General features: G+C 33.7%; 1 protein-coding gene across 1 annotated transcript; it reads left to right on the forward strand.

Annotated features, from left to right (window-relative positions):
• The first annotated feature begins 15,583 nt into the window (after positions 1-15,583).
• Positions 15,584-17,365, forward strand: LOC108482294 (premnaspirodiene oxygenase-like). The gene is made up of 2 exons (XM_017785419.2): positions 15,584-16,539; positions 16,621-17,365. Exons 1-2 carry the CDS (start codon positions 15,640-15,642, stop codon positions 17,245-17,247), a joined length of 1,527 nt encoding a protein of 508 aa, XP_017640908.1. The 5' UTR covers positions 15,584-15,639; the 3' UTR covers positions 17,248-17,365.
• Positions 17,366-21,082: the final 3,717 nt, after the last annotated feature.

A 21,082-nucleotide genomic window follows, 5' to 3' on the forward strand; every position in this document is an offset into this window, starting at 1 on the left:
TCGACTAGGCTTGGGAATCGAAAAAATTGAATCCATTTCATTTTACGAGCCTAGGGACCAAAGTGTAAAAATGTCAAAGTTTAGGGGCAAAAATGTAATTTTTGCCATAATGTGATTTTTGGATTGAATTGAATAATGTGAATAATAAGTGAGTTAAAATTTTCACTATAGATAAAGAGAAACGAGGTTTGGACCTAGATCGGAGGAAAAATAAAGTGTTTGACGATTAGGTCTCATTTCTACTATTTTTGCACCGAGGTAAGTTCGTATGTAAATAATGCATTGTTATATTTATGCTTTAATTACTTTAATATCGTATGAATGGTGATTTACCCTTTGAGCGTAATCGATGAAGTTTGACAAGCGAGAAATCCCGATTGAACCTTAAGAATAGATAGGATACAAATGTCATGATATTAGGGTTATTTGAGATTATGTGTAAAACCATATCTGGGATATGGCATCGATATGAGACTTAATGTAAGATCATAACTAGGCTATTGGAATTGATATAAGATCCCATATAAGAGCATATCTGGGATATGGCATTGGTATGGTATTGTGTGTGTAAGATTCCTGAGTATCCTTTAGTATTCCAAGTGATTCAACGGGAATTTCAACAGGAATGTTAAAGTTATGAAGGGTTATGGTATGTTGTAAATTGGTACAGGAATGTACATAAAACTCATACGTAATGAGCTTGATATGAGGTGAACCCTTGGTAAGGTTGCGATTGAGTAAGTTTGACTATGAGATTTATAATAACATTTATCTTAATTTACCTCATGTTAATTGTATATTAAATGTGTGTTTATGATGCTTATTATTTGCATAGGAACTTACTAAGCTATAGCTTACTCCATTTTCTTTTCCCTTGTCTTATAGTGTCACCAAGCTAGCTCGGGGATCGGAGATTGTCGGAAATGCACTCACACTATCAACTTATTATTTTTGGGTACCATTGAATTCAACATTTTAAGTTATGGCATGTATAGGGACTTGGTTATTTTGTTATGTGTCGTAATTGAATTGGTCTAATGTGTTGGCCTATATTGGTTGGTAATTCATCTTGTAAATGGCCATTTGAAAATGGCTAATTTTTGTATAAGTATATACATATAATGATGTTTTTCATGGATGTGGGAATTTGCATGATTTGAATTGATATGTGTGTAAAGTTTGTGTATGATAAATGTTAGTATGTGAATGAGGTGTTGATGTCTTGATTATGGCTGAATTGGTTGTATGTATATGCTTGGATTGGTGCTAGATGTTGTTGTGTAAGTATGTGCATGGAAGGGTGACAAAATGGCTTGGTAAATAGCCTTGTTTTTGTCTACACAGATAGGTACACGGGCGTGTGTCTAGGCCGTGTGTGACACACGGCTTGCCCTGTGGGTGTGTGTTCCGGCCGTGTGTCCCTTGCACCTTAATTGTTGCAAAACAGAATGATTAGATTTGAGCACATAGGTAGAGATATGAGCGTGTGTCTCAGCCATGTGGATGACACGGCCTCAGGCATGGGCTTGTGCCCTAGGCGTGTGAAGTCTGCACCTATGTTATAAAAAATTATGAAAATTAAATTGACTACGCGGCTTAAGCACGCGGGCATGTGCCTTGGCTGTGTGACTTCAATTTACTCTTAGATGACAAACAGTGAGTTACACGGGTTAGGGACACGGGTATTTGTGACCACACGGCCTGCCCACACAGGCGCGTGACCCCTGTTTAGTGAAATTTTTTTCTAAATGTTGTAAAATTTTCTAAAGTTCTCAGTTTAGTCTCGAACCGCTTCTAATGCATGTTTTGGGCCTAGTAGGTTCATTTTAGGAGCGATATGAATGTATATGAAAAGTTTTAAATTTGGATGGAAATTTACATCTTGGTTTTATATGATTGCTTGTGTATAAGTCTGGTAATGCCTCGTACCCTATTTTGGCATTAGATACAGGTAAGAGGTGTTATATTTAAAGATCCTACACGGGCGTGTGTTTTGGACACACGACCGTGTCTGGTGGACACACGGGCTTATGAGATCTTCACATGGCCGTGTCTGTCCTGTACTCTATTTTAGTACAAATGGATAGTGAGTTACACGGCCTGTTCCCACGGCCATGTCCCTGGTCCATACAGGTGTGTTCCTTAGTCACACGGGTGTGTGTTTCATCCACACCGCCATGTGCCCCTCTTCACATGGGCGTTTGACCTCCCACACGGCCTAGGAGTTTCACACGGCTAGAGTATAGGGGCGTGTAGCCTTAAGTCACTTGTATTGATTTTGTGTACGTTTTGATCTGGAATCGTGTTTTTATTTGTTTCGACTCTTGGCTGGGCTTTAGTGAGGGGAATAAGACTTTGCTACAGGTTTCTGTTCATGTGTAATTTGTGACTGATGTGTGTGAGATGTCTGATTCTAAACCCGGTTAACTGGATATGTATGTGTGTGTGCATATCTGTTATGTCTGACCGTCTGTTAAGGTGCCACTATTCTGTGAGATTATATGCATACGAACACTTACATAAAGTAATGTTTTAGGTGGGATTGCGAAGAGAAGGGAGATTGATTCTGATCTGATCTGGCAGTTTAAACTGTAACATATCTATACAGCGGGTTATCGCATTGCACTGTACAACACAAACGCTAGCTCTGCTGCATATTAATATCGGAGTGGCTTGGTCCACATACATGGTGTGTAGGGTTGGATAGGCCTTCGAGGTCCCATGTGGTGTGTTTTGGTTGGATGAGCTTAAACAGCTCTTATAGAGTGTGATCGGGGGACGAAGAGGTGTGCTGGCTAGATAGGTGGGTTTTATTACTTGTCTGCATTTCATACGCATCTATTTGTGTGTTCTGGGTGCTAGACTATCTGACTGTAATCTGTCTATCTGTGTGTGATTTGGTGTGCTTGAGTGTTATGTTCTGTTGGGATGTTAGTTCCAAGTTTACCTTCTAACTCAGTGAATATTTGTAAATTTGTTGCGCTATTGAATTGAATTCCGTAATTCTATTTTTAGTCTCGATTAGAACTTACACTAAGCTTGAGTAGCTCACCCCCTTAGTGTTTCCCTTTCAGGTACTTTTCTGAATTCTGACGCTGGACTTGATATGCGGAGGTCTCGAATAGTCTCAGTGAAAAATAAATTTTAGTTTGTACTTTCAGTTTCCATTTTGTCAGTCGGTTTTGAACTGTAAGGTTTTGTAAACACGATGGTACGAGTTCTGTTTTGGGTTTTATATCGTGAATCCTATTTTGTTCATAAATTAAACCTAGCTTAAACTTTTCTATTACTAATGAGAACTTACAAGAGATAAAACTTATATATGAAAAATATTCATTGGTTATGTATTTGTTGTACACTAGAAAATAAGATCCACTCTCAAAATTTTCTATTAATAGATTTTGATTGGATTCAAAGTCTACTCTTTGGAGTTTTATTTTCTTACTTCTTGATAAAATTGTCAAGACTCAACGTAAAAAAAAAGGTACATCTTTAAATATTAAATCGACTTGATATATGGTTTAAATATTTAAGATAATCTTTTTTAAGTTTTGATTACATGGGTTACATATTGTTTTTAGCATCTCATTTGTTCATGAAAATAAATATTAACTAATTTATTTATGTCGCTATAGTAGGTTTTATAATTAAATAATATATTTGGTTAAAATATATCTAGTATGCAAATTTGTGTTAACAAACCAATGAACTTTATGGTTATTCGGTTTGATTTAGTTCAAAGAATTATTAAAAGTAGTAGTTCATCGTTTTATATTATTCCATTTGTTAATTATTTAGAGAAATGGCATGAACAATTGTAAATGGAGAGTTCTATAAGCTTGGATGGTTGGATTTTGAATTAAATTTCATGCATGTTTATGATGATGGTTATGAAAAAAATTGTTAGTTTTTCATTATGTCATATTTTTATGTTTGATATGTGACGTTTATTGATATATTTAATATATGTTTGTTTCTATACATGACCTAGGCAGTTATTCTTGGTAGTTAATTGATTATGCAAAACTCTTGTTAAAAGGGTTTTAAAAATATTTTGAATCAAACTTGGGACTTCTCGTATCCGAAGCAAGAATCATACCACTAAACCAAATGTCCCGTATTTGAAGATTTTGAGATTATTCTTGAAGTGAATATTGCATATAATTATTTGGAAATTATATTTATTGACAAAGTGACATTATAGACTTCACATTGATTTAGACATTTCTAGTAGTAAATGTCACAATAGATACATGTGGATACAAAGTAAAAGGAATGATAGTAAAAGTATCAATTTGTTACAGTTTAGTACAATTGAAACACATATTAAAGTAAATCAAAAGTTTACTGATACAAATACATTTACTACTTGGCTGACCAATTAGACAATCCTAAATCATATATGATGTGAAAATTAATTGAGAATTCATATGGAAATTTACTAAAGAGCCAGAAGATTCTTTAATTTAAAGAATTCTCATTTGTTGCTTGTTCTCAATAAAAATTGATTGTTAGAAACTCACTAGTTAAAGTTGAGATTTAATGTCTTGCCTTTCTAAAATGAATATGGGTTCATCCATCCACCGTGTGGATGATTTTGATATTATATGATTTTGGTAAATGCATCTATAAAATAATCACATATGTGTTACCGACTTGCAACATGTTATTTGCAAGATTGCTTGTTTAAATAACTAATTTCAAATCATGCAATTAAGACAATTCATCTTGCTAATACTGGCTAGTTTATATCTCAGTCTTTTACTGATTGAGTTTGAAAAACTTTTGTAAAAGTTTGTTATTTATGCGCATAATGGTTTAGAGAAATTATTGATTGAACACCTTTGATTAATGTCTAAACCATAAGTTATGAGAACTAAACTTCCTCTTTCAATATGGGATTATGTTGATTTATGTGTTGTACACATCAAGCCAATAAGTTATAAATACTCCTTATTACAATTGATTTTTGATCAAGAGATAAATATTTCCTATATTTGAATTTTTGTATGTGTGTATTGTTCCAATTGCTCCACCACAACGCATAAAGATGAGTGAATCCTCAAAGAAAGTTGGGAATATATATTAATTACAAGTCTCTTTGTATTATTAGATGTCTTGAATATATTGAAGATTCAATTATGACATGATTTGTGATTACCATTTTGATTCGATAGGTTTCCAAACATTAGGGGGAGAGAAATTAAATAACTTGTAATGAGTTAGGGGGAGTGTAATTTGAACCAGAAGTTCAACAATGATAACTCATTACAAGTTAATTGTCAGATGTATTTACACACTTAATGAGAAGAATCAAATGTATATACCATATAATATTTTGAACCAAAGCCCTAGTAGGACAATAAGTTAAAATAAATAATAGATTGATCGGTTCCAAAGATTAAAAAATTCTTCTAGATGGTTATACAATAGAGGCGAAAGAGACCTAATACATAACTAATAACTAAAACTCCAGAAGAGATTCAGGTACCTGGAACTAAAGATTAAAATAGTGAAAATAAGAGAACTCGATAAGTTATGTCAATTTGAGAAAATGTGGAACCAGTAATAAAAGTGGTCGACAATGATTTTGTATGCAATATTATTATTGAAATGAAGAAATAAAAAGAGGATATTGAATAAATATATTGAAAAATATAGATATGGAATATATTGGTCAAATAGAAAGACACAACTCAAGTATAATTAAATTTGTGGAGTTTTTGGACTAGTAATCCAAATATCTAAAGATATAAAGCCAGTGAGGGTGCAAATGAAGTAGCTTTGCAAAAGCGAGATAAAAATATGAAGTTTTTCGCTAAGTTCTAGAATTGATTATGAAAAGATATAATATTCTTTTGTGGTGGATGTAATAACCTTCAGATATATTATTAAACTAACAATTCATAAAAGATTTAACTTTTGTCTGATGGTTGTTGGTACAACCTTTTATAAATCACTAAATAGTAAAGTTTATATTAAAATTCTTGAAGGATTTCAAATGCCAGAAGCAAATTGAATGAAATTATCGGCAAATTGTTCATTTATATGAATTGAAATAATTGAACACATGTGGTAAATTTGACTTAGTCAATAGTAGCAGAAAGAGGATTATAAAATGATCCAAAATACCTATTTGTATTTTTATAGAGGAACCATGATTAAAGTTTGTTATGATTATTGTTGAAACTTTTGAAGAGCTCAAAATATCTTTTCCCCAAAATTTTCTCTCACTCACTACTTTCAAAAGAATGTTGATATAAATGCTTAGCAAATACATTCAAATGGTCATTTGAAAAGCTAGTATTTAAGATTGAATACATAGAATATGAGGTATTATGTGATGCTTTCACGTTATTCTAATTATATCAGTTTTTTGTGCTTCAGCACGCTTGAACCCACGTCCTATTATACTGTCAATCTAGTTAAGACTCAATCAGTAAAATAACTATGTTGAAGTAAATTTTTATTATCATTTACATTAAGAGATTAGATTTGATGCACTCTCAGTACATGAGTCCTATTTACAACTAATGCACCATAATATGTCATCTCATTAATTAACAAAATATTACAAAGGTGAAGGACTTTTCAATAAATACTTAAAATTTATTTTCATTATTAAGAGGTGAGTGAAGCCTTTTAGAATAATTACTTTTTTAATAAAGAATAATTAATTTTATCGGTTGTATTTAACATATTTGAAGGGTAAAGAGTATTACCTTATCGTGTTTAATTTCAATTCACTTCAGTCTCTAATTGTTGTTTATTTTATGAGTGATTATTAATTGGAAAAAAAATTATGATAAAAAAATGATATCTGAAGTAAAGATATCTGTCACTTGTAATTTTAAACAAGCAAAGAGATCGGTTAGTTGTTGTAATTTTAAAGTTGAATTGATATGATAAAATCAAGGTGGTATATAAAAAATGAGATTAAAAATATTTAAGGAAGAGAACTTGTAAAGATAAAATTCTATAACAAGGGCAATATGATAAAATTTGTTTTTGAGTAATATTATATTTCGTCAATCAAACATATGAATCTTATATTCTAGTCAAAATGAACCAAATAATATAATCTTACATTCCATCCTTAATATTATTACGAGACATATCTAAAATTCGGTGAACTAAACACACTCTAAGCGTTAACTAATTCGTTAAGCTCTTAGTAGTCCACATGCTTTCTCCAATACCTATATTTCATTTTCACAAGAACAAATGTGATGCAAAGGATTTATATATGTCTCGTTTGATTATTAGTGTCATAATATGAGGAAAATACTTATTTATTACATATGTATTATAATAGTTAGACATAAAATAAAAAATAGCTAGTACAAATTTAAACTTGAAATTAGAAATAAGAGTAAAAACTCTTGTAAAAAATAAGATCTCTTCGAAATAAGCAAAATTTTTTCCCTTCTCTTTACTAAAAATAAATTATGAGAGTAACTAATATTACCAATTAAAATAATATATTTGTAACTCATACTTAAACATGAACAAAAAATAATACTCCAACCAAATGTAATATTAGTGTTATCCTAAATGATTCTAGCCTCATTCATTTCTTCCACAAATATCCTAATTTTTTTTTTTTGGCACCATCGCGTGCCTGTAAGGTCTGACCTTTACAACTTGAGACTCACATTTTATATGGATTTGATGATCTTGAACTTTTAGGTGGTGGAAACCCTTGTGACATCCAAGAAACCCCCTTACACAAGTCTTGTGCATACATATGAGCTCACTCTATTATCCATTGACACTAGCACTCTTCTGTTATACCGCTATTTGAGTTAAGATACGCGGTGAGCTAGAAAGGTACCCAAATAGTAAGCCTACCACAAGCTAACTAGGAGCTCACTTGCACGTTTTCCCTTTTAGGATGACCATTCGAACATGTACAAATAATAAGCTGACATGATATTACAAATATGATAATATGTTTGACACATCAAATTTTTGAAATATCAAAACTCTACTTAATGAATTTAATAATCACTATTCCATAAAGATTGGAATTTTAAATTTTAAAAAGTTTAGGGACTAAAATGACCAAATAAAAGTACATAAATTAAATCCATGGGTTAATAGCGAATTTAGCCTAAAAAGATGAGTTAAGTTTATGTATAATTACTAAATCATATTACCATACATCATTAAAAATGAAATCAAATTAATGTAATTTTAAATTGGCATAATGTTAAATTTAGCGTTAAGTTTTTATTTTATTTTTAAACTAAAGTTGACCTTTAACCTTAAAAAAAAGAGTTAAATTTGGCTATCAACCTTTTAAAAGTGTAAAATTATTTTTTAGTAAAATTACAAACTAAAATGTTAAAATTTTAAACATTGCACCTTGCATAATAATTCACATGTACTTCCATATTTCTTTTAAATTTTTATGAACTTTTTATACATCCTTTTGATTTTTAAAATATTTTTATAATTTTTAAATTATTTGTTAACGTGGCATATAAAAATTGTGTTATGTCAATATAAACAATACGTGTGTTGCCTTATTGGTTGCCATGTCAACTGGATGCGCTTTCCTTCAACAGTAAAAAAACCAATGGCTTTTTGAATGTTGGCACTGTAATGGTAAAAAAATTAAGGGGGGTAACGGTCACTTTTTTTTAACCTATAAATTCTCAAATTTCATTTCTTTCATTCACATTATTCTTTCAACTCTCTCAAACTCTTTCAACTCTCTCAATCTTTTTGTTCTAAATTCATCGATATTCTCATTTAAAAATATTATTATTTTTAATTACATCATATTTTATTCGTTTGGATTAATTCCTCATGAACGACCGCCTCTCTAATTCTTTTTGACGACAAACATATTTCCACCGCCCAAGCAGCAATGATAAGACAAAATTTTAAATTTCGTTATTTCAATTATGTTAAATTTAATTAAATTTTTTTATAATTTGAAATGATTTTTTTTTGTTATAAATAAGCGGATGATCGTATTTTGGAGGGGTTCATACATAATATGGGAAAGCCTCCGATCCCTCAAATTTGTGGCTACTTGCAAGAGGTTGGATTTTTGCATACATCTCGCATGCACGAGGGTTGCAAACTCGGTCCTACACTAATCAGCGTGTTTGGGGAAAGATAGAGGACCGAAGCACACACTTTCCACCTTCCATGCGGCGAGTGTACAATCATACTCGAGGATATTGTGTTACAACTCGGTCTGCCGGTGTTGAGCCAATCATCACGTGATCAATGATCGTTCCTGGTAAATTTGACCTTTGCAAAGCAATGTTGTGGAAGGTCCTGAACAAGTTTGATGGTGGTTGGATATTGATCAACTAGTTGGAGGATAATTTCGAAGAGCTTATTGAAGACCCAACATAGGAGGTCATAGAACAATATGCCTAAACATTCATCGTAAGATTAATCAGGGGCATTTTAATGCCCGATAAATCTTGAAATTTGGTGCATGTAAGGTGGCTACTACATCTAGTGGACTTCAATCAATAAGGAAAACTAAGTTGGATATATGTTGTCTTGTCCACATTATATCTGGAGCTGTGTTGGGCCACGATACCGAATATGATGTTGATCGGTGGTTGCCTACTCCTGCTGAAGTCGTGGGCTTGGTGGCGACTACCGTTTCTATGTCTTAAAGTGATTGACCCATACGTGTTCCTGTTAGTGATGAGATGAACATCATTTATTAATAAATACGTAGTTTGTATAGTAAATATTTTTATTTATTATATGTTTCGACTAACATATTGCCTGTACAGGTGGAACCATGAGTCGAGTTATGTGGGATTGTCCTAGGAGCTTAAAGATTTTAGGCTGCTGTTAGATCAACGCTTCGAAACCGAGGTTGATTACTTATTCTTTTGAACCTATATCAATTATGCAATGATTATTAAAAAAAATTGTATGTAACGATAATTACAATTCTGCTTTTCATTTTGAATGGATGTTGTATGCCGACACCGATACCATACCTTGCATCCTGCCAAAAGTGTTTGCTAATCAGGAGATATGGGATGCGAAGGTATCGTTGATAGTGTATGTGACGGTAGAAATGTACGAATTAGATCGGGTGTTACGATAGTTCAGGTGGAGGCAACAGATTTCACCGCCACCACGAGACATAAAGGAGCTACACAAGGTGGACATTCGAGGGAAGAACGACAAGGATTGGGTAGAGAAGCATAAGGAGCACATCAAGGCTTGGAATCGTATGATGGAATCCTTTCCCATCTGCGAACCATTTTACTCAGTAGAAATGGAGACATATATCGATTACATAACGTGGTTTAAAGTCACCGAGAAGTTGTATTTGCTATCGCAAGAGGTGGGGAGTAGAAAAATTCAATTGAATAGGTAATGATGACTGCTACAGAGCAACGTAAGAGGGGACTCGATTTTACAATGGGTTTCTCATAAACTCTGATAGAAGAAATGCCACTTACGTTTACACAATATCACGGTTAGTTCACTTCACTTATTCCTCTTCATTTCCCTAACCCTATGTTTTATTTTTCACAAGCATCGCACTATACACCACCACCGTACGTGGCTGGTTCTTTTATTCCCATAGGTAAATATTTTAGGGTAATGACATCCCCTGTATTTTTCATCCCCATGCCGACGTTGATGTTGACCCAAATGTCTGGCTAGATGCCGACGCATGCATCACCACTAACGACGACACCGATATAGACGCCCATGCAGCAGTCGATGCCAATTTTGATGCCGACAGCAATGGTGATGTGCCTGGAGTTTGGGGTACCTTATGGTTACATGTTGATAGTGACACAAACACCTTCCGCATCATTATTTTATCAGGGTGGCTCATCGACGCAACCATCGATCGTGGGAGTAGGGGATACACGATGAGAGGCTAGGACAACACAATAGTTAACCATAGAGGATGATGATGACACTGGCGTAGCAGGAGAAAAAGCTCAAGGCCCATTTCTAGGTACGGGTGGAGGTGTTGACGATGCTGACAAGAAAGTCTATAGGCCCGAACCTTCGATCCCCTATAGAAATCCTCCACGCAACCGTCGTCCAATACCTTGTGGCACACATTTTCAACTACGCGATTGATGTATTTTTTTCTAAACAAAGCGACGTAAATATATATGACATAAATAAATAAACCGAGGTTTTTCATTCAAACATCACATTTGTCTTCATTATTATCTAACGTGAATTATGCATACGTTAATAAGAAATAAAAAATTTGGAACACCTAAATAATAGAAACATTGTAATGAATATATTATTTTGAAGAAAATAATGCTATCGACGTTGAGGCCCCAATGTACCCTTGTATAGAGAACATGTTGTCTTTGTATGCCTTGGGTTTCTATAATACCCACATAATCTCGGTTGCCTATCCCTTTCCCAAATATCCATAATGTTCCTTATCTAGGAGGAATTTGGGTAACCTTTGGGGATGCCATGTAGGTCCTTGTTCGGCACCAACTCGTACGATGCACTGGACACCAGCAGCCACATACTCTCATATGGGACAAGTGGGAATTCAGGAATCCACACTGTAAATGCGTTCTAATCAATAGATGTCATTGATGTAAGGCGCGTACTTAATTTGTACATTCCCACATGCCGTAATTACATGTGCACATGAGAATCAAAGTGCTTGGAATCTCTTACAATTGCAAGTCCCTGTTGTTAGTTTCACACGATATGATGCCCATGACATGTCGTGGTCGTGCCTAGCATATTTCGTGACTAAAAAATTGAGATTTTGACTCAAGTGGGGCACATGCTCTGTGACTTGAAATCACCACCGACTGATAGGTTGATGTTCATTATGTAGCGACAAAAGTTTATATGCCCTAGATCGCAGATCTGGATTCAGAGCATTGTTCAATGCATCATCATTAGATCCGTAAGGTTCCAACTTCGTTGGAACTAGCTCCGATTTAGAAAATAGTACCACTTCTGAACCATCTTAACCATGCTGCTGGATCAGCTCAGGGTTTAACTCTACCCTATCAACTGCATCTACTACCCCTTATTACTCACCTGTACATTCTTTGTAGGGTTGCATCTTCTTTCTCATCTACTTCTTTATTATCACCTTCGAGCAGGGGGTTCTGGTCCCAATTGAAATAAGTAGGTCACCGATTCTCCTACAACCTATGTGCTCGTCAAAAAATGCACCAGTTTGATGTCCGATGCATGTCAATGATCCCTTTATATACCTTCTTCCACCCAATGACATCAACTTAGTGCCGAAGTTGAAATTGAAGCATTGATTGAATATTAAGCTCGAGTGTCCAAATTTGGGTTATGCTTAAACCCTGATCTGTATTGGCCACCAAATTTTAGATTCGTGTCGGAGATCAATTAGTGTCTGCCCATAGATGTTTCAGGAACATTGTAGTAGCCGCTTTGTAATAGGGCGGTGAACCCACTACACAACCGTGTAGTAGGACTTTCTACTTCAACTTCGGCTCCTGTATTCACCGCAATGATGGTCAAAGATGGGCCAGATCCATCAGCCTCGGCGAACTCGACATATAAGTCCATTACAACATTTCTACTTGAGTAGTGCAATGATATCACCATCTCAAGATGGACCTCACTAGCCACGTCGAATATCTCATACCTATAGAGGTCAATAGAGGCAAGAAATCTACATTGCAACTCTAAAATTGTTTCCCAAGTCGGTACTCTAAATTTCCTCCTGATTCTGGCCTATAGCTCATGCAATTAAATGGTAGGATTGAATGCCAATTCCACAGACTTCGCTCCTACAAACACCACCCCGGCTTTGTGCTATAGGTTTGACTGTCGTAGTAAATAATGGATTTCATTCGTTAGCTCATTTTAATATCGGTCACGAATTGAATTAACAAAAGCAAAAAAATAAGTAGAGGAATGTCCAAAGAAGTACACACAACTCTCACAACACAACTATTCGATGTTTGATATTAATTTCCTGCGTGTCTAAGTTATGAAAATTGCGTCTGTTGTATAGGAAAATAATATAGGGAGAAAGGGAATATGTGCTTCGAAATTCATTTATGAATGCATGCATTCGTTGAATTTTGTATGATGTAAGTGCACTGGAGTATTCAAAACATGTTCAGAAGTCATATAATTTCATCCCACTCGTGCTCCCCTAATATTTTATGCCTCATAACGTGCTCCTCGGGTATTTTGCAAAGTTACTTTAACATTCAGTAGGAAAGCAGCAGGAAAGCTCCCTCAGTTCAGTGTGCTTTCTCTAACATTTTTCTTCTGCCAAACATTAAAAGTGCCCGTCACTTCGTATTTTTTATCACTTTAACCACATTTTTTACTATATTCATCAACTCGTTTAGCACATTTTCAACGAAAGAAAATTTTTACTTTGTAAACCAACCCTTCCTTGTGCCTAAAAAAGAGTCTCACACACCGAGCTTTATTGTCCCTCAAACATCTTCATCCCTCTTCTCCATCCCTCCTCTATAAAATATTTTCTTAATATTCGAGGTATTATTAAGTCGTCAGTAATGCGATATTGCTCCAAGATGCACACATTTCATATATCCTGCTGAGATGATACTATTTCTTCTAAAACCTATCCTAGGGAAGTTGGGTTTCAGGTGATTTTACTTTATGTGTGGAGGTCTACATAGAGGTCTCAATCGACAATTGTTATATGGTTATGGATCCGAGAATAACGGGGGAGCTAGTTGACTATCTTTATACGACACGAACTCAATCTTTTCGGATACCCAAAAATGATTCCCTATAAATACCATACAGAAGTTTGAGGGCATAATCATACAAAAAAACTCAAGGGATTCCCGCGATAATCAACATATTTTTTCTCCATTTTCAAGCAACAGGTATCTTTAACATTCCTTCTTATTTGAAGGCCAACATCGTTGTGGACGTAAGAGGACTCTCAGGCGAGGGGTGATTGTTGCGGTGCAGTAAAGGTGATGCTCCTTTTGGGGCGACGACAGTTGTCGTTATTAAACAACCTATTAATAACTACAACTGCTATCATGCCAACCCGAGTTTGACCTCTACTGTGCCAAAACATCCGCTCTCCACCTGAGAGCCCTCTTGTGTCCACCTCGGTGTTAGCTTTCAGATAAGAATGAAAGGTTAAAGATATAGATTGTTTAGAAATAGAAAAAAGATTATGTTGATTACATTGGAAGTCCCCAAAGTTTTTCCTTAAGATTATGGTATCAATCTTATGTATGATATATAGGGCATCATTTGCAAGTATCCAAAAACCTTGAACTCTTGATCACGTAATGATCATCACTTGGCCCCCCCAGTTATACTTGAACCCGTGACCGCATCACGATCGTCGACTGGGACCTCCACTTAGACTTAACCCCTAATCGTATCAAGCATTATTACCCCGGAATTGATTTCCCCACGATGGGTTTCTGAGGTGATGGTCCTATCCCGCCATGATATATGAAAAGTATGTGTTTTGAGACGCGTTATCACATTCTTGACCCTCAAATCTACCAATGAACTTTCGCGGTTTCAGCCGAAAACCCTAAAGCCTTTCAAAATACCCTAAACAACCCTAAACCTATAACCTAAAACCCGTACCCTACAAATGTTCTAAACCTTAACCTTAGGAGAGAGAAAGGGAAAATGCAAAAACAACCTATTTTCCTAAATAAAAAAAGGGCCTAAACACCTAATTAGAAAAAAGGGTCTTTTTGGTTAATTTAGCAAAAAAATAAATAAAGGCCAAATTGATAGAAGATGTAAATATTAAGGGTTAAATTTAACATTATACCTTATTAATTTAATGATGATGTGTATCATCTAATTAGACGACAGGAAACTCTGCCGCTTGAGTTTAAACATCGTCTTTGTTCATCATAGAATATGGATTGGGATTCATACACGTTAGAAAAGGTTGTCTAACAGAAATCTAAAGGTGTTGCCTGAAATACCTTCGAATACCACGTCTTTTGATCAGTTCAATGTCTTTTTGGCGTCGCAATGTTGACATATCAGGTCCTGAAAATTTGAGAGATTCAGTTAATGTTAGTATAATAATGCTTGAAGTTTGAGCGACTATGCATGTTTTTCTACGAGTCTGCTTGAAATTTTAAGATGGTTTGCCTTATATGCAGATTATATAGATGGAATTTCATGTTCAATGCCTCACTTTGATTATCTTTAGTCCAAAATGAGTTTTTCTTTCATTTTAGAAGTCGAGTATTATCTATTTATCTTCAATGGTTGTTTCTATGTGATACGCCATTTCTTTTTAAACCTATCTTCCATTTAATTGGAATACAACTGTATTTTTTCCGGATATCATTTTCAATTGTTCTTTTGGGTAGTTTGCTTAAAATAAAAGAGTTGAAGTATCTTAGCTGGTGTATCATTATAAATCTCTGCTATAAATATTTAAACCAAGTTGCATTAATGAAGACACGTGAAGATATTGATAAAAGAAAAGGATTCTCCATGGTTATGCCTCTTATACGATATTCCCAGATTCTAGCCATAAAAGAAATTAATTTTTTGCATGTGCCGTTAAGGAAGATTATGTTTATTTAAACCATCCATACAAAATGTCAGTTTTGACAGACAAGCAGGTATCAAGATTCTGCAAGTGTATAAATAACAGTTTTCTATAGTTCTATCATGGATAACCAATTCAAGATGCTCCCATTGTGCTTCACCTTCCTTGTCTTCATTTTCTTGGTGTTGAAGCTATGGATGAGATCCAAAATAAAGGACTCGACCAAGAATCTACCCCCTGCACCATGGAAGCTACCTCTAATAGGCCACTTGCACCTTTTAATGTTCTCTCTCCCCCATCACCGCTTGACCGAATTAGCCAAAAGGCATGGTTCCCTGATGCACCTACAGCTTGGTGAATTATCACACATTGTTGTTTCTTCTCCAGAGGCTGCTAAAGAAGTGATGAAAACACATGATATCAGTTTTGCTACCAGGCCTTATCTTCTTGGTGCAGAAATCATAGCATATAATTTTTCTGATATTGGTTTTGCACCATATGGAGACTATTGGAGGCAGCTTCGAAAAGTTTGCACATTGGAGCTGCTAAGTATGAAACGTGTACAATCATTCCGATCAATCAGAGAAGAGCAGGTATCATGTTTAATTCGATCCATCTATTCTAACACAGGATTAGAAATCAACCTTGGAGAAATGTTATGCAACTCATCATATAACATCACTCTAAGGACTGCTTTCGCCGCAAGATGCAAGCAACATGCTGCATTCATTTCAATTGCGAGGAAACTGGTGGAAGCTGCGAGTGGTTTTAGTACTACTGATCTGTTTCCTTCCGTCAAATTGCTTCCCATGATCAGTGGGATGAGAGCCAAACTTGAGAGGTGGCACCATGATTTGGACGCGATGCTTGAAACCATCATTGAAGAACATAGAGCTGGCAATGCAAATCCGAAGGACAGTGATGACGTAACAGATGATCTCGTTGATGTTCTTCTGAATCTCCAGGATCACGGGGGCCTTGAATTTCCCTTAAGAACTGACAATATCAAAGCTGTCATCCTGGTTAGTAGATTCATATCTTGCGTGTTTATTTATGTGCATAACGATGTTCTGTGGTTTTAGCTGAGTAGAACTTCTATTCAGGACATGCTCATTGCTGGAACTGAGACATCTTCAACTGCAGTAGAATGGGCAATGTCGGAATTGATAAAAAATCCTAGAATCCTTGAAAAAGCACAAGCCGAGGTGAGGCAAGTCTATGATAGAACAGGGGATGTCAACGAATCAGACCTTCATGAATTGAAGTACTTGAAGTTAGTTATGAAGGAAACTCTAAGGTTACACCCTCCGCTGCCTTTGCTACTTCCAAGAGAAAGTAGGAAGAGATGTGAAATTAATAGATATGAGATACCAGCCAAGACCAAAGTGATTGTTAATGCATGGGCCATTGGAAGAGATTCCAACTATTGGAATGAAGCTGAGAGGTTCTATCCAGAGAGATTCATCGATAGTTCAGTTGAGTATAAGGGGACCAACTTCGAGTTTATTCCATTTGGTGCTGGAAGGAGGATATGTCCTGGCATATCCTATGGTATGGCTGTGGTTGAGCTTTCCCTTGCACAATTACTTTATCATTTTGATTGGAAGCTCCCTAATGGTTTGAAGAATGAGGATCTGGATATGACTGAGACCTTTGGTGCTACTTCTAGAAGAAAAAGAGATTTGCGCCTTATTCCTATTCCTTACCACCCACCATCATCAATTCAATAGTTAGAATAATATCTTATTGTTATAAAATAAAGATAGATGGAGAGAATAAAAAACAAAAAAAATATGAAAGCAGTATAGAATGTACTTTATTAATCAAAGGGATGATTATAATGCTTCATCAGAGTCTATATTTATAGGCATAAGAAGTATAAAAAAAATAGAGATCTAATTCCAATAACTATTAGAATTTAAAGTACATCAAAACTTTATCTTAATTAATCATGATAGACATTGACTTAATAAGATATTCATAACACTCCCCCTTGGATGTCCATTGGTAGATAATTTGCTCGTTAAAACCTTATTAAAAAAACTCTGTGGGATAAAAACCTAATGAAGGAAAAAGAGTACACGAACTATAATACGCATAATATGTTACCTCATTAAAAACCTTACCAGGAAAACTCAATGGGACAAAACCTCGGTTAAAGGAGAAAGAGTGCAACACGTATTTACTCCCTTTCATGAACACATCATATATTTTCTCATTATTTTACGTATTCAATCTTGAATACTAGTTTTAAAAGTGGCTATTTAAATGTATTTGATAAGTATTTATATTATCATTCTTTTAAAAATCATTAGTGAGGGAAATTTGGGAAATATATTTTGATCTCTTCAGGAGATTCAACAATAAGCATAACAAACTTTAATAATGATTCTTTTATAAAAATACAAATAAGTATTTTTGATCATTTTATAATCCTCCTTCAACTACTATTCACTAAGTCAAATTTACCACATATGTTCAAATTATTTCACTTCATATAAATGAACAATTTCTCGAGAATTTTAATATGCTTCTAGCATCCTAAATCTTTCAAGGATTTTAATATAAACCTTACTATATAGTGATTCATAAAAGGTTGTAACAATAACCATTAGACGCGAGTTAAATCTTTTATAAATTATCAATTTAATAATATATCTAAAGGTTATTGCATCCACCACAAAAGAATATTATATATTTTCATAATCAATGCCAAGACCTAGCGAAAAACATCATATTTTTATTCTGCTTTTGCAAAACTACTTCAATTGTACCCTCCTTGGCTTTATACCTTTAGTATTTGGACTACAGGTCCAAAAACTCCACGAATTTAATTGTACTTGAGTTGTATCTTTCTGTTTTAATCAATTTATTCAATATCTATATTTCTCAATAGATTTATTCAAGATCCTCCTTTTATTTCATTATTTCAATAATAATATTGCATGCAAAATCATTGTTGACCAATTTTATTATTCGGTTCCACAATTTCTCGAATTGACATAACTTATCGAAATCTCTTATTTTCATTATTTTACAATTCATTTTTAGGTAGCTAAATCTCTTCTGGAGTTTTACTTATTAGTTATGTCTTGGGTCTCTTTTGAAGCACCCGCCTCTGTTATATGACCATCTAGAAGAATTTTCATCTTTGGAAGCGATCAATCTATTATTTATTCTAACTAATTGTCCTACTGGCACTTTGATTCAAATTAAAATATTAGATGGTATATAACAATTGGTTATTCTAATTAAGTTTGTAAATACATCCAACAGTTAACTTGTAATGAGTTATCCTTATTGAACTTCTAGTTCAAATTACTCTCCCCATTATAAGTTATTATTTCTCTACCCCTAATGTCGGGAACACTATCGAATCAAAATTGTAATTACAAATCATGTCATAATTGAATTTCTAATGCATTAAAAACATCTAATAATACAAAGAAACTTATAATTAATATATATTCCCAACTTTCTTTGAGGGTTCAGTCATCTTTATGTGTTGTGGTGGAGCAATTAGAACATATACATACATATAAAAATTCAAAGATGAGAAATATTTAGGTCTTGATCAAAAACCAATTGTAATAGGGAGTATTTATAACTTATTGGCTTGATGCGTACAACACGTAAATCAACATAACTCAAGTTGAAATAGGAAGTTTAGTTCTCATAAGTAATGGTTTAGACATTAGTCAGAGGTGTTCAATTAATAATTTATCTAAACCATTATGCGCTAACTTTTACAAAAGTTTTTCAAACTCAATCAATAAAAGATTGAGATAAAAACTTATCAGTATTTGCAAGATGAGTTTTAATTGCATTATCTAAAATTAATTATTTAAACAAGCAATCTTGCAAACAATAGGTTGCAACTTGATAACACAAATGTGATTATTTTGTAGATGCATCTACCAAAATCATATAATATCAAAACCATCCACATGGTGGATGAATGAGCCCATATTTGTTTTAGAAATGCAAGACATTAAATCTCAACTTTAGCTAGTAAGTTTCTAATAATCAATTTTCATTGAGAACAAGTAACATATAAGAATTCTTTTAAATTAAAGTATCTTCAGGTTCTTTAATGAATGTCCATATGAATTCTTAATTAATTTTTGCATCATATATGATCTAGGATGGTCTAACTGGTCACGCCAAGTAATAAATGCATTTGTATCAGTAAGCTTCTTGTGTACTTTAACATGTGTTTCAATTGTACTAAATTGTAACAAATTAATAATTTTACTATCATTCCTTTTACTTTGTATTCACATGTAAGCGCTATTATGACATTTACTACTGGAAATGTCTAAATTAATGTGAATATTATAATGTCACTAAGTCAACAAAATAAATATAATTTCCAAACAATTATATGCAATATTTGCTTCAGGGAATATACTAAAATCTTCAAATATTTAAAAAAAAATACAACTTTAGGTGCATCCAACCATAACGAGCTTTTCATATTTTATTGCTCATAAATAGATCTTTCACAGTCAAATATTTTGCTTCCAACCCCTTAATCGGGATGATGATAAAAGAAAATTACAAAGATTATAAAATAAATATAAATTAATAACTCAATCCTCTTTTTTCATCCTTTCAAAATAGATATTTATAGCAATAGTGATTCATATGAAATATAATATTTTCCTCATTCACAATCTCAATATCGATCCATTATAAATATCATTTAAAACCAATGGGTTAGCCATCACAAGATATTAATATATTTGCTCTTCTAGAGCTTTTAACTAATTTTGTACTATCAAATATTGGAATAATATTTGTTTGCTTTAGTACCAAATAAGATAAATACTTTCTATCTATAATGATAGAATTTATTACTACATTCTAATATCCTTCCTCAAATAATATTAACAAAAATACTATATTTAGGCATATGTCACATATGTGGCCAATAATCTTTCATATCACATTGATAACATAAGTTATCTTTACCCTTTAAAGAGTTATCTTGAAAACTCTCATTGTTCCCTTATTTATTACTATGTTCCCATTTTTAGTGGTCCATGATTATATCTTTTATTTTCTTTATGTTTACATTCACTTCAAGGAATGCAATAAATCTAGTGGGATAGACTTCTATATGCCTTCATTGATTCTTTATTTCATAATCACCATCGTAAAACATGTGTGGATTTTAAATCAAAATCTATCTATTCATGTTGTCATGATTAGTCTCCAATCACATCCTCAATTACAACATCATAATCTCTATATTTTCATTTTTCATAATTGTTATGTACTGCTACATTCATTTTAGGGAATGAAGCAAAACTAGTGGGAAGAATTTCATAGTTTTTCATCAGTAACTATTATTTTGCTTAGCCACTAAAAGGTATGAGATCATTTAAAAAATAGTGTTAAAGTCATTTTCACAATATTGCTATTGTAGGAGCACATTAGATATTTCAATCATATAGTGTAATGTATTCCTTCGGGGAATATATATAATACAAATACATGAGTATCTTATGTGTAACAACCCGATTTTTCAGTGGTGTCGAAAATAGTGTTTTGAGGTCACCA

This window comes from Gossypium arboreum, chromosome 1 (assembly GCF_025698485.1).
Source record: "Gossypium arboreum isolate Shixiya-1 chromosome 1, ASM2569848v2, whole genome shotgun sequence".
NCBI classification, from domain to species: domain Eukaryota; kingdom Viridiplantae; phylum Streptophyta; class Magnoliopsida; order Malvales; family Malvaceae; genus Gossypium; species Gossypium arboreum.